A 12,462-nucleotide genomic window follows, 5' to 3' on the forward strand; every position below is an offset into this window, starting at 1 on the left:
GCTGCTCATTACTTGGAGGCCGCCGCCTGTATGCTACCGTCGTCTCGTGCTCTGGAGAACTCGTTTTCTGATTCTGCTAACAAATCAACAAAAGTCACCGGACGCTGGACGAACGATTCGCAAAGCGTCTCAATCCGTCGATCAGCTAACACGGATCGCCAAGATCGGCCTGAGAGCGAACGAAGAAGGCCTTGGTGTAGTACAAATTCCCCATCGATTCAGTGCTGGAATCAGTCGTAGCATTCAGTGACCTTCCTCTTGGTGCAAGCGTCCCTTCGCGCAAGGTCTAATCAAGCTCAATTAGGAGTGCTGATTGTGTTGGACGCCATAACCGCGCGGCCGAAAATGGTACAGGACAGTGGTGCCCTCAAGAAGGTGCTGGTGATCGGTGGCGGTGGCCGTGAACATGCCATCTGCTGGAAGATGGCCCGCAGTGAACGGGTGGACACGGTGCACGTGCTCCCCGGCAGTCCCGGCATTGCGGCTCTTCCGAAGGTGCAACTAGTGTCCGGTGTTAGCGTGAAGGACTTTAGTGTAAGTGAGAAGGCTTTGGGGGCTCTCTTGATCCCCCCTTGCTCCATATGTTTTAAAAGGTGTGAACTAATCCGTGATCTGAACTAATCTTTGCAGGCCATCGTAGCCTGGTGCAAGCTGAACCAGATCGATCTGGTAGCGGTCGGCCCGGAGGACCCGCTGGCCGATGGGCTGGCCGACGCGCTGCAGACGGCCGGCATCAAATGCTTCGGCCCCGGGCGGCGCGGTGCACAGATCGAGGCGGACAAGAACTGGTCGAAAGATTTCATGCACCGGCACGGCATACCGACGGCCCGGTACGCCAGCTTCACCGATGCAGCCGAAGCGAAAGCATTCATCCGCAGCGCACCGTACGCGGCACTGGTGGTGAAGGCGAGCGGGCTAGCCGCCGGCAAGGGTGTGATCGTGGCGGAAACGATTGACGAAGCGTGCGCCGCCGTGGACGACATCCTCGGCGAGCGGCGGTTCGGGGCGGCCGGCGAGGTCGTCGTCGTGGAGGAGAAGCTGTCCGGCGAGGAAGTGTCCGTGCTGGCGTTCGTGGATTCGCGCACCGTGCGCGTGATGCTGCCGGCGCAGGATCATAAGCGCTTGATGGACCACGATCGTGGACCGAATACGGGCGGCATGGGCGCGTACTGTCCCTGTCCGATCATCAAACCGGCCCAGCTGGATCTGGTCGTGCGGGAGGTGTTGCAGCGTGCGGTGGATGGACTGCGAGCGGAGGGCATCAAGTACAACGGTATGTATGTGTGTGTGTATGGTTTTTTTCGTGTTGATTGTTGCTGCTTGGTACTAATGAAACGAGGGAGATAAGGAAAGCCCCGGCCAGCCTGCCGAAAGGTCAGGATCGATCGAGAAATACTGAAATCGAAAACAAGTAACTGGATGACGTAGCCAATGTGGTCCGTCCGAGTCGCTGAGAGACAAACGCACGCGATCTACCCCCGGTGATAACGGCCAACGCGTGATTATGCTTCCCTTGCTGCTGCTGCTGCTGCTACTGCTGCGCCACGCAATCCTTCATGGCAACCAGACAGGGAAGGGAGGACGGCGCAGTGATTGACGGAATGGAGCCTCACAGTTTTACCTCACAGTGCTGTTTACTCAATCTCCTTCACTGTTTATGTTTGTCCCTGTGTTGCATTTCGATGGCGGTTATACGTATTGTTATTGATTCGTTTGAAGCTGGTTAATTAACTGGCCAAATGGGTATGTCGCATAAAGTGCCTGAGCAGAGCAAGCCACAGACTTAATCAGTCTAAGAAATCGTTTTCCTTTTGGCGACGAATTCAATCGCAATTTCATTGAACTTTCAAATAATTCAAATAGTTATAAAACAAAATATCCCCCCCCGTTATTGATTTAAATGTTGCTTTCTTTTTTCTGAAGGTGTTTTGTACGCTGGCATGATGCTCACGCCGAACGGGCCAAAAACGCTCGAATTCAACTGCCGGTTCGGCGATCCGGAAACGCAGGTCATCCTGCCACTGCTCGAGAGCGATCTGTACGAGGTGATGGAGGCGACCTGCGACGATCGGCTGCACGAGATCAATCTCAAGTTCCGGGCCGGGCTGAGCGCGGTCGGTGTAGTGATGGCCAGCAAGGGCTACCCGGAAACATCCACCAAGGGCTGCGTTATCACAGGTTTGTGTGTGTGTGTGTGGGATGCAAAGCTTTCCCTTTTTCAACTGCGCGTCAACTGATAACAACTGGTGCAATTTTCCTACTACACAGGACTGGACGCTGTTGCTGCACGCCCGGAGCATCTCGTGTTCCATTCCGGAGTGGCCCGGAACGAGCGCGGAGAGTTTGTGACGAACGGTGGCCGGGTGCTGATTACCGTCGTGCTGCATAGCGACCTGAAGCAGGCTGCGGCGCACGCTACGTCCGCCTGCAGCACCGCGATCAGCTTCGACGGTTCGCAGCACCGGTTGGACATCGCGCAGAAAGCATTCAAACAGTAAAGCATCGTTCGTTCGTCTATTTCGTTTGTTCGATGTACATTTCTTTTTCATTTTTTTGTTCGGAAATTTGGAAATAAAAGCTTCCCCGTGAGCAGTAGGGGGGAAAGGTTAAAGCTCATGTTTGCCATTATCATCAACGATCCCGTTCGTCGCCTGTGTGTGTGTCTGTGTATTGTCCCCGCTCATGAAAGTCAGCCATATTTGACATTTATAAATAATAAGCTTACTATTTGGCTAATTTTTGTCTTTTCTTTCCAGCCAAAGTTTGTCGTACAAATCGAGCGGCGTCGACATTGACGCGGGTGACGCGCTGGTGCAGCGCATCAAACCGTTGGCACGTGGTACAAATCGTCCCGGAGTGGTGGGAGGACTCGGTGGGTTTGGTGGATTGTTCCGTTTGAACGATGTAAGTTACCTTGTTACACAACGTTATTTTGAACGAATGGGCAAAATAATAATCCATTCCGCTCCCACTTTTACAGGCGACGTACATCAACCGCGAAGGCAAAACGGTGCGCTACAATGACCCGGTGCTGGTGCAGGGTACGGACGGTGTCGGTACGAAGCTGAAGCTGGCCGAAACGCTCAACTGCTGGGACACGATCGGTATCGATCTGGTGGCAATGTGCGCCAACGATGTGCTGTGCGCCGGGGCGGAACCGCTCGCCTTCCTGGACTACATCGCCTGCGGTCGGCTGGAGGTGCCGACGGCGGCAATGATCGTGAAGGGCATTGCGGAGGGTTGCCGCGAGACGAACTGTGCCCTGCTCGGCGGTGAGACGGCCGAAATGCCCTCGATGTACGAGAAGGGCAAGTACGATCTGGCCGGCTACTGTGTCGGGGTGGTCGAGCACGACCAAATCTTGCCGCACGTCGATCGCATTCGGGAGGGCGATCTGGTGATCGGTCTGCCGTCGAGCGGTGTGCACAGCAACGGGTTCAGCTTGGTGAACCGCATCCTCGAGCGTACCGGCACGAAGCTAACCGATCCGGCACCGTTCAGCGAGGACGGCCGCAGCACGTTCGGCGAGGAACTGCTCACACCGACGAGCTTGTACGTGACGCCTCTGCTACCGTTGCTGCGGCAGGGGGGCGACACGGTGAAAGCGCTGGCCCACATTACCGGCGGTGGGCTGGTGGAAAATGTGCCCCGCGTCCTGCCCGATGCGCTGGGCGTGGAGGTGGACTTTGCCGAGGTGAAAATTCCACCCATCTTCGGATGGCTGGCGGCGGCCGGTAACGTGACCGAGCGGGAAATGCTGCGTACGTTCAACTGTGGCATCGGTATGGTGGTGATCGTGTCGCAGAACGATCGCACGTGGAAGGAAAAGCTGACGCCGCACGGTGCGGTACTGTTAGGGCGCGTTACGCGCCGAGCACGCGGCACCGATCAGGTGGTGGTGAAAAACTTTACCCAAGCAATCGCGAAGGTGGCGGCAAATTACGTACCGGCCAAGAAATCGCCCACCGCCATATCGTACAAGGACAGCGGGGTGGACATCGGTGCGGGCGATGAGCTGGTGCAGCGGATTAAACCGTTCGCCAAGTCCACCAACCGGCCCGGTGTGATGGGTGGGCTCGGTGGTTTCGGTGGCCTGTTCAGGCTGCGCGACACGGGCATGAATCTGGACGATCCCATACTCGTGCTAGGGACGGACGGCGTCGGCACGAAGCTGAAGATTGCGCAGGATTGCGGACTGCACGGTACTGTCGGCATCGATCTGGTGGCCATGTGCGTGAACGACATCATCTGCAACGGTGCAGATCCGCTCGCGTTTCTCGATTACTACGCCTGCGGCCAGCTAGACGTACCGGTCGCGGCAAAGGTGATCGAGGGCATTGCGGAAGGCTGCCGCCAAGGCAACAGTGCCCTGCTCGGGGGCGAAACGGCCGAAATGCCGGGCATGTACGCGAAGGGCGTGTACGATCTGGCTGGCTTTTCGCTGGGAATAGCCGAGCGCAGCAAGATGCTGCCGCGTATGGACTGCATCTGCCCGGGCGACGTTATCCTGGGACTGCCGTCGAGCGGTGTGCACAGCAATGGGTTCAGCTTGGTGCACAAGATACTGGAATTCACCGGCCACACGTACAACGATGTGGCACCGTTCAGTGCGACGGGGAAATCGTTCGCCGAGGAGCTGCTCGTCCCGACCCGCATCTATGTGCGCGAGCTGCAGTCCCTGCTGGCGGAAGGGTTGGTGAAGGCGCTCGCCCACATCACGGGCGGCGGGTTTACGGAAAACATTCCCCGCGTCCTGCCGGCCGGCGTGGCCGCCTTCCTCGACCTTACCGAGCTGCACATTCCGCCCATCTTCGGCTGGATGGCGCAGGCGGGCAATGTAACGGCGGACGAAATGTTGCGCACGTTTAACTGCGGCATCGGCATGGTGCTGGTCGTGGCCACCGAACACAAGCACACCGTGCTGCAGCGTCTACGCAGCGCTGGTGGAACGGCTCTCGGTACGGTGGTGAAAAAATCGGACCCCCTCGGTCAGCGTGTCATCGTGCAGAGGTTCGAGGATACGCTGCGGATGTCGCAGATTACGTGCTCGCTGCCGAAGAAACGGATCGCCGTACTCATATCCGGCTCGGGCAGCAACCTCCAGGCACTGATCGATGCCACCCGCAGTTCGATCTTTGGCATTCGGGGCGAAATTGTGATGGTGGTGTCGAACAAGGCGGGCGTCTTCGGGCTGGAACGGGCGGCAAAGGCCGGCATTCCTTCGAAAGTTATCCTGCACAAAGACTACAACACGCGGGAACTGTTTGATGCGGCCGTGTCTAAGGTGCTCGAGCAGGAACGCATCGAGCTTGTGTGTCTGGCCGGCTTTATGCGCATCCTTTCCGAAGGATTCGTGAAGCGCTGGAAGGGTTCGCTGATTAACATTCATCCAGCGCTGCTGCCCCGCCACAAGGGTATCCATGCGCAGCGGCAGGCGCTCGAGGCGGGAGACGTTGAATCGGGCTGTACGGTTCACTTTGTGGATGAAGGCGTTGACACGGGCGCAATCATCCTGCAGGAGCGCGTCCCGATTCTAAGAGGCGACACCGAGGAAGCACTTACCGAGCGCATTCACCAAGCGGAACACGTGGCGTACCCGAAGGCACTACGGTTGGTGGCGAACGGTGTGGCCACTCTCGGGCAGGATGGCACACTGCAGTGGATGAGCTAAGCTTTTAGACATTAATCGTTAATGATTAGAATCGGATTGCGAAAAGAAAGCGCGCGTTTTGTTAACATTTTAGTTATGCACTGGTTATACTCTGCACTTAAAACAGTACACTCAACTAAACAAGGAACCAATAAATCCTAAAACACTTGACCTATTGGTGGCATCAGTTTGTGTCGTTTTCGCCGTCGATTGCCTAGCGTCTTCTACCATCTCTTCTCTGTGTTTCCCTTTCTCTAGCACTTCGTTGCCCACGCGCTCCAGACTCAGTTGAACCATTTGCTTGTTCATCATCGGCACGATCAGATTAAATTTATCGATCATTTTGTTAATCTTTGTCACCTCCTCCTGCTGCTGCTCGAGCCACTTCTCCCACTGTTGCTCCTCGCGCACGCTCAACGGTAGGGGGCCTAGCTTGGCGCGCAGCCGGCGCAAATCTTCCTTCAGCGCATCTACCGCCTGCCGTATGTCCTTGTGCAGCGTTATCCATTCGGGCGTGAACCCATTGTCGAGCATGATCTTGTTCATCTTGTGCGTGGTAAAGTCCACGTACGGGTTTTGTGACTGATGGTCGGGCAGGGGTTTGCCAAACCCGGACAGATTGCTGAAATCTCCCCTCGAGATCGCTTCCTGGATCAGATCCTCGACGACACGATCGTAGCCGTACTTGGTTTTGATTTCGTGCTTCTTAAAGTAGTCACCCTTCTTCATAACAGCCGTTTCTGTCGCTTGCGCCTTCGAGAGCCGATGTTCGAGCACGCGTTCCTGCGCTTTGGCGGCGCGCACCGTCTGGTATTGCTTTTGGCGCTGGGCGGGCGTACCGTACCCGATCCCATCGAAGCTCAGGTACTGGCGGTGCTGCGGGGCAGTGTGTTTGATGTCGTACACCTTCACCTCCTCGCGCAGGTCCTCCACGATGCCACGGCGCGCTTTGGCAAACTTTTCCTGCAGTATGCGAAAGGCGCTATCCACTTCCTGGAATCGTTCCGCGCTCGCTTCCGGGTGGCCACTGTCGGGGTGTAGCTTTTTCACCAGCGTCAGGTAAGCCTGCCGGACCGTGTTCTGGTCGGACTGTTCATTTACACCCAGCAGGCGGTAGCATTTCTACAACAAAGGGGAAAGTGTATTAGTGGCCGGACATAATAAAGGATTTTTTTTGTGTGTCCCCACTCTACTTACATTATATAATTCGCCCCGCCGTGTGTGGACCATCCTGAAGCAGAAAGAGCTCCCATAATGCTGCACCAGCGAAACAGCTGGGAAGGTTTTATTCGTAAGCATGTTTTGCAAACTTGCTCATTGCACGAAGAAGAAAAATAAAACGATTTCAAAGCATCTTAAAAAAAGCACCCTGAAAGTGCAAAACAAACAACCGGCACTTTGCGACCTTGATCAACAGTGTGCGCCAATAGCGACCGAATAACAATCGGAGAAACTTACCAGCCGTGAATGGAGTTGATGCTGATAATAGCACAAAGTGGTTCTGAATGATTATCGCTAATATTGCACAATATTAGACCACACTAGCTATGGTTTGGGAAGGGAAATAGCAACATCAATTGCTGCCATCGGCCAAAAGTGTAGCAACATAAATGTGAGCTTTTCCCAGCAAACAACAAAAAACAGCTGACCGCGCGACTGGTGAGCGGTGAGAAGGTGAAAGGGGGGTACAACAATAAAATAAAATAAACTCACAGGAACGTAATCGTTTCTGGGAAGTATAAAGAACACACAATATTTTGCATGATGCTTACAACATAAAATGAAAATAAAAATTAAATAATAATAATGTTTCCCCACAGCGATTCCAATAGGAATTGTGAGCAATCAAGTTGCTACTATAAACGTACGCTTTAAACCTCCATTAGAGCGGGAGAGCGATAACGAAATAGAGAAGGAAGGAGCGAGTGAGCGTGACAGATTCCAAGTTAAACAACAAAAGAAAAACGCACACACACGCATTCTGCCTTCACCACTTTCAGGTTGTCAATGGGAAGAGTCCGTCCCGTAAGTGGAGACGTGGAAAACAGCTGCCCCCGTGGTGTAGGAAAAGTAGCACCAGTGCTTTGCTATTGAACCCCCGAATGTGTGTTTTCCGTCGTGAAAACGTGAACAGTGAATAAACCTAAACGCGTCACGGTGGTGCTTCCTTGCGAGTGAGTGTGTGTCGGCGGGTTTTGTGTTCGAGAGATGGCGGAGAAACGACGTGCCAAGAAGCGAAAGGATGTAAGTTCCGCTGAAGGGGAGAAGTGAGAGCAGCAAGCAGATCCGCCTAAAAACATCAGCCAATCCCTCCCCTCCCCCCGCCCGCCAGGCGGTGCAAGAAAGGTCAAGGCTTCCATGCCCGCCGCGGCCTGTGCGTCGCCTTGTGTGTTGTTAAACAAGATAAGAGAAAAATGTAAACTCGAGCCGCGCCACCAGCCAGCCTGCCTGCTGAACTAATTTCGTGGTGCCATTTGGCAACCAGTTGGCTGCCCCGTGGCACTGTCGCGACCGACGGGACGGGAAAGAAATGGTGGAGAAAGTTGTTTCCTTCTTCATCGGTTAACCCATTTTGCTTTATGCGCATCGCATCGCGACGTCACGGTCTCGGGGGCCTAATTGATTTGGCCTACTGGCTCCGCCAACTGGTCAACTGGTTCTTGCATCCAGCCCCGCCCGTCGCCCTCGGCACGCGTGCGGTACAGGCGCAGGTATTATTATTACGGGATTTGATGGAAAGACCGAGAACCCGCCGTAGCAAGCGAGGCAAATCCAGGCTGCAGAAAAAAAGAGGTCACTGGCTGCGGACACGCTTGAGTGGTGATGCGAGAACCGCTCGTTCGTTCGTCAAGAATTTGTGTGTTGGAATAATCACCTGAACAAACAGCTTCGGAGCGTGTATTTTGCGTGCCGCGAATACTTTATCCACGGCGTGACGTACGCTAGTTTTCTTCATCAGACTCTTTTTATTGTGCTGTTGCTTCTAACGGATCTCAAGTACCGTGTACTGGTTGCGGAGAGACCACCACCCACCACCACCACTGTGTACCTGCCACGTGTCTTCCCCTCTGGAAGCAGCTGCGATTTCATTGCCAGACAGACGCTAAATGACGCCGTACGATATTGACTGAGGGATGAAATTTTTATATCATTTTTTTGTTTCTTTTTCTCATGCTCCACCCGATAGGAATACAGCGGTCCCGGAGGCGCAGAACAGGAGATCGAGAAAGCTTCCAAGGATGAGTACAAGGTGGCAAAATGGCTCAAATCGAACGTACCGACGAAAAAGACCAAATTTCTGAATCACAATGTGGAATACTTTTCTGGTGAGTATGTTAGAGGTAGTGTGCTTCCCCGCAACGTCCAGTCCAATGTGGAGTCGTGACGTGTAGCGGGACGTGATGTTTGCTCTGGCCCCGTGTTCAACGCAACCGTTGCTAATTGTCTGTTATTGTTTTTTTCTGCTCCTTCTTCTCGGTCGCTGCGTTCTATTTGCTCAACGTGTTTTTTTTTAATTGCAGCCATCAAAGCAATCGATGCACTGCTTGCGTCAAAGTTTGCCCAGGGTGACAACTGTCTCTTTCCGCACCGGCAGGCCGTGATTGATTTTATGGGCGATATGCTGTACCACAAGTTTTTCCACCGCGCCCGAAAGGTCCCGGTCAGCGAGCAGGAACTGCGCGGGAAGAACAGCAAAAAGGCGGCCGCAGAGGCCTTGGTGACGGCCAGCTCGGCTAAGGATGGCTCTAAACAAACGGCGACAAAGGAGGAACGGGCAACCGACGCGGAAAGTAGCCACGCGGAGGGCAGCAAGGCGGTGGCGGAAGCGGTAGCGGAAAAGCGAAAGCGCAAGATCCGTCTAGAGATGCACCCGGAGCAGCTGTTTATCGATGGGCACGAGGCGTACGTATGGCTGTACGATCCGATCCCGATGCATTACTGGATCTTTGGCGCACTGCTGGTGGTGGGCGCGATCGTCATCTGTCTATTCCCGCTGTGGCCACCGCTGCTGCGAAAGGGTGTGTACTATCTGAGTATAGCGGCGGCCGGGTTTTTGGTGTTTATTCTCGGCCTGGTCGTGTTGCGGTGCATCCTGTTCTGTCTGGTGTGGGTGGTGACCGGTGGAAAGCACCACTTCTGGCTGCTACCGAATCTGACGGAAGATGTCGGCTTCTTTGCCTCCTTCTGGCCACTGTACAATGTAAGTTGGAGGTTATAGGTTGAAATTTCCAACTAGATAATTTTATAATTCCCCTTCTACTATTTCGCCTGCTCTATCCCGGCAGCATGAATACAAGGACGGTCAGAGTGGCACCGAGAAGGGTAGTAAGAAGACGAAAAAACGAAAACGCGACAAGGATAGTGGCGGCGAAGAGGAGAGTACCACCGCCGGCAATATCCCACCGACGATCGACGAGGTGAAGGAGCGTGACACTGAGGAAAGCGGCAAATCTTCACCAGCGCCGGCAGCCGAAGGGTTAAGGCATCGTGGAGCTAAGCAGCAGCAGCAGCAGCCGCAGGAATCTTCACCATTGTCTGTCCCACCGGTCACAATTGCCGAGTCGATCGACGAGGAGCAAAAGTGAGTGTGTTGAAGCAGCAACGCAATGCCATGCAATGGGGTGGGAAAGGTGTATTATAGTTGCTTACAGTCGCTGTAACTTTGTAAATGTTTTGTTGTGTAAACTAACTGTTTTTTTTTTTTTAATTTTGTTGGTTCTGTGCTGGTTTCTAATGTTTGTTTTCTTCATGTAGACCGTTAGAACTTCCTTCCGTTATAAAACCTTTCCCTAATTGTTTGTTGATCGTGTAATAAATTTCCTTGCTAATTATATGGTTTTGAAGTTGTTTTTCCTCAAAATTCTAATGACCTGGGGTATTGGATGTATTTTACATAACGCTTCTTTTTCTGTTTCAGACTGGAGAAATTCATAACATTTACTCTTTACAATGTATATAAAATGCTAATCATTAATGAATAGTCTAGTTGAAAGCTCATCAGTTTAACGAATTTCTATCTTCTTCTTAAACATTAATTACAAACTCGATTTTCTTATCATTTGTGCTGTATAATATATCTTCACACAAGTAGACGCTTCACACGGTTTTTCAGGGGTTCTCATAGTTGTGGGCCACTTCCTTGACTCTTTCTTATTGGAAGTGACCTTCATATGATAGAAATTGGACTCTGGGCGCCTTGAAAATTCCTATTAGATATGTCCAACAAGGATGCTATAGAGTCCAATTCCCATTACATTAAGTTTATGTCATATAAGCAAGTGTCAATAAACTGTCCCACAGCTATGAGAAATCCTGAAAACCCCTTTAAAATGCTTTGTCGATACAAATATGTGACGATGAACTTAACGATGTTGCCAATCTCACTATGTGCGACCATTTTCATTGCAGCTCCGGAACACCGTCGGAAAGTGACTCGGAAGGCTCGCAGCGCTCCTCCACGGGGAAGGACTTTGAGATGGTCGAGCCGGATGAGGTGGATACCTCGTAAAGCAGAACAAGTTAATCGACATGCGCGCGTTACATTTTCATATCACCCTCAATCCACGACTGCAGCAGTACTAGCTGCTTACCAGCTGAAATGGATCGGATAGCAACACCAATCATTCTCGTATCACATCTGCAAACCAAACTCTGCAAAAGAAAAAAAAACAACAACACCACCACAACCAACACATGTACACACTGTACGATCATCACATCACGATTTGCATCCGCATCAGCCAAAGTTGTTTCTCCCTTCTCCCCACAACAACTTTCCCGTGTGTGTACAATAATCAAAAGCACGCATGAGATACGTTGACCAATGGCCAAATTCCACCCCACTCCAAATGTTCGGCGTTTCTGGGGTGATTTTGATAGTACCGGCGCGCTGTCAGAAGGCGCGCATTCGGGTGGCACGGAGTGAATCTGCGCCCGCGTGCCGTCAGTCGTTTCGCAACCGATCGCAATGATCGTTACGGTGCTTTTCGCGCGAGTTGAAAGCTCCCAGTCCGACCGGTGCATTCCACACAGCGAGCCATCAAGACCATCTCATTAGCCAAACTCTACTAATGGACAGTGTTTTATCTCATAACGACGGTTTTGGTTTAGCGTAAGTCACTTTGGACCACACTGGGGTCTGCTGTGCTGGGAGCGGGTTATTGCCGGTTTTATTACGAATTTTATCGGTGCCCTCAAAAGGTGAATAACATCAAGCGAAAATAATTGAACCTTCTGGTCGTGATTTCGGAAACATATATGACGCAATCGTGAGCCTAAATGTTAAGAGTTAATTGCATAGAGATACAAAATAATGGATCATTTTTTAGAACACGAATTTCACCGCACATTTGTTTATGGCTGGGATGGAACTTAATGCCAGCAGACAAAAAATCAAAACGATTCAAACAAATTACAAACCCAACAAATTAGAGATGAATGAATGCATCCCAATCTTTTCCGCATGGTTCAATCGATTCGGCACCACCCAAATGCTCGGAATCTTTCCCACTCTTTGTTATCAGTGCTCTGCTGGCTGGTGGAGCCATTGCGTTATCGGTTCACTTCCGTGCTGAAGCATTAGAAGAAGCAAACGTATGTGGTTGGAGGGCGTGATGGTGTGTGGGGAGGGCTTTTGTTTCGAGCACCAAAATACAACGAAAACATTTGGCAGAAACCGCAGGCACAAAATGAAAAACACAACCACACAAACACGATTTCAGATTGAGAATCGAAAATCTCAAACCGGCAGTGGAGTCTCTGAAGCATGAAGGGCGCATGAACAGCGAACGGTAGTAGTGTAAAGCCAACGG

General features: G+C 52.2%; 3 protein-coding genes across 4 annotated transcripts; 2 read left to right on the plus strand and 1 right to left on the minus strand.

The window, feature by feature from the left end:
* The first annotated feature begins 4 nt into the window (after nt 1-4).
* Nucleotides 5-5,821, plus strand: LOC120899923 (trifunctional purine biosynthetic protein adenosine-3). The gene is made up of 6 exons (XM_040306281.1): nt 5-534; nt 631-1,273; nt 1,924-2,178; nt 2,269-2,494; nt 2,757-2,904; nt 2,981-5,821. The coding sequence occupies exons 1-6, from the start codon at nt 346-348 to the stop codon at nt 5,669-5,671; spliced, it is 4,152 nt and encodes a 1,383-aa protein (XP_040162215.1). The 5' UTR covers nt 5-345; the 3' UTR covers nt 5,672-5,821.
* Nucleotides 2,619-7,368, minus strand: LOC120899926 (dnaJ homolog subfamily C member 28). 2 transcript variants are annotated; one of them, XM_040306286.1, is made up of 3 exons: nt 7,109-7,368; nt 6,848-6,967; nt 2,619-6,772 (listed from the first exon to the last, which is right to left on the minus strand). In XM_040306286.1, exons 2-3 carry the CDS (start codon nt 6,947-6,949, stop codon nt 5,783-5,785), a joined length of 1,092 nt encoding a protein of 363 aa, XP_040162220.1. In that variant the 5' UTR covers nt 6,950-6,967; nt 7,109-7,368; the 3' UTR covers nt 2,619-5,782. The 2 variants fall into 2 exon arrangements, with proteins under 2 accessions (XP_040162220.1, XP_040162221.1); XM_040306287.1 differs by having other exon boundaries at nt 6,848-7,019.
* Nucleotides 7,369-7,617: 249 nt separating this feature from the next.
* Nucleotides 7,618-12,341, plus strand: LOC120905201 (translocation protein SEC62). Its single transcript, XM_040316080.1, has 5 exons — nt 7,618-7,894; nt 8,838-8,976; nt 9,172-9,851; nt 9,937-10,232; nt 11,060-12,341. Exons 1-5 carry the CDS (start codon nt 7,859-7,861, stop codon nt 11,157-11,159), a joined length of 1,251 nt encoding a protein of 416 aa, XP_040172014.1. The 5' UTR covers nt 7,618-7,858; the 3' UTR covers nt 11,160-12,341.
* The last annotated feature ends 121 nt before the right edge of the window (nt 12,342-12,462 follow it).

The sequence above is a fragment of the Anopheles arabiensis genome, chromosome 3 (genome assembly GCF_016920715.1).
Source record: "Anopheles arabiensis isolate DONGOLA chromosome 3, AaraD3, whole genome shotgun sequence".
NCBI classification, from domain to species: Eukaryota; Metazoa; Arthropoda; class Insecta; order Diptera; family Culicidae; genus Anopheles; species Anopheles arabiensis.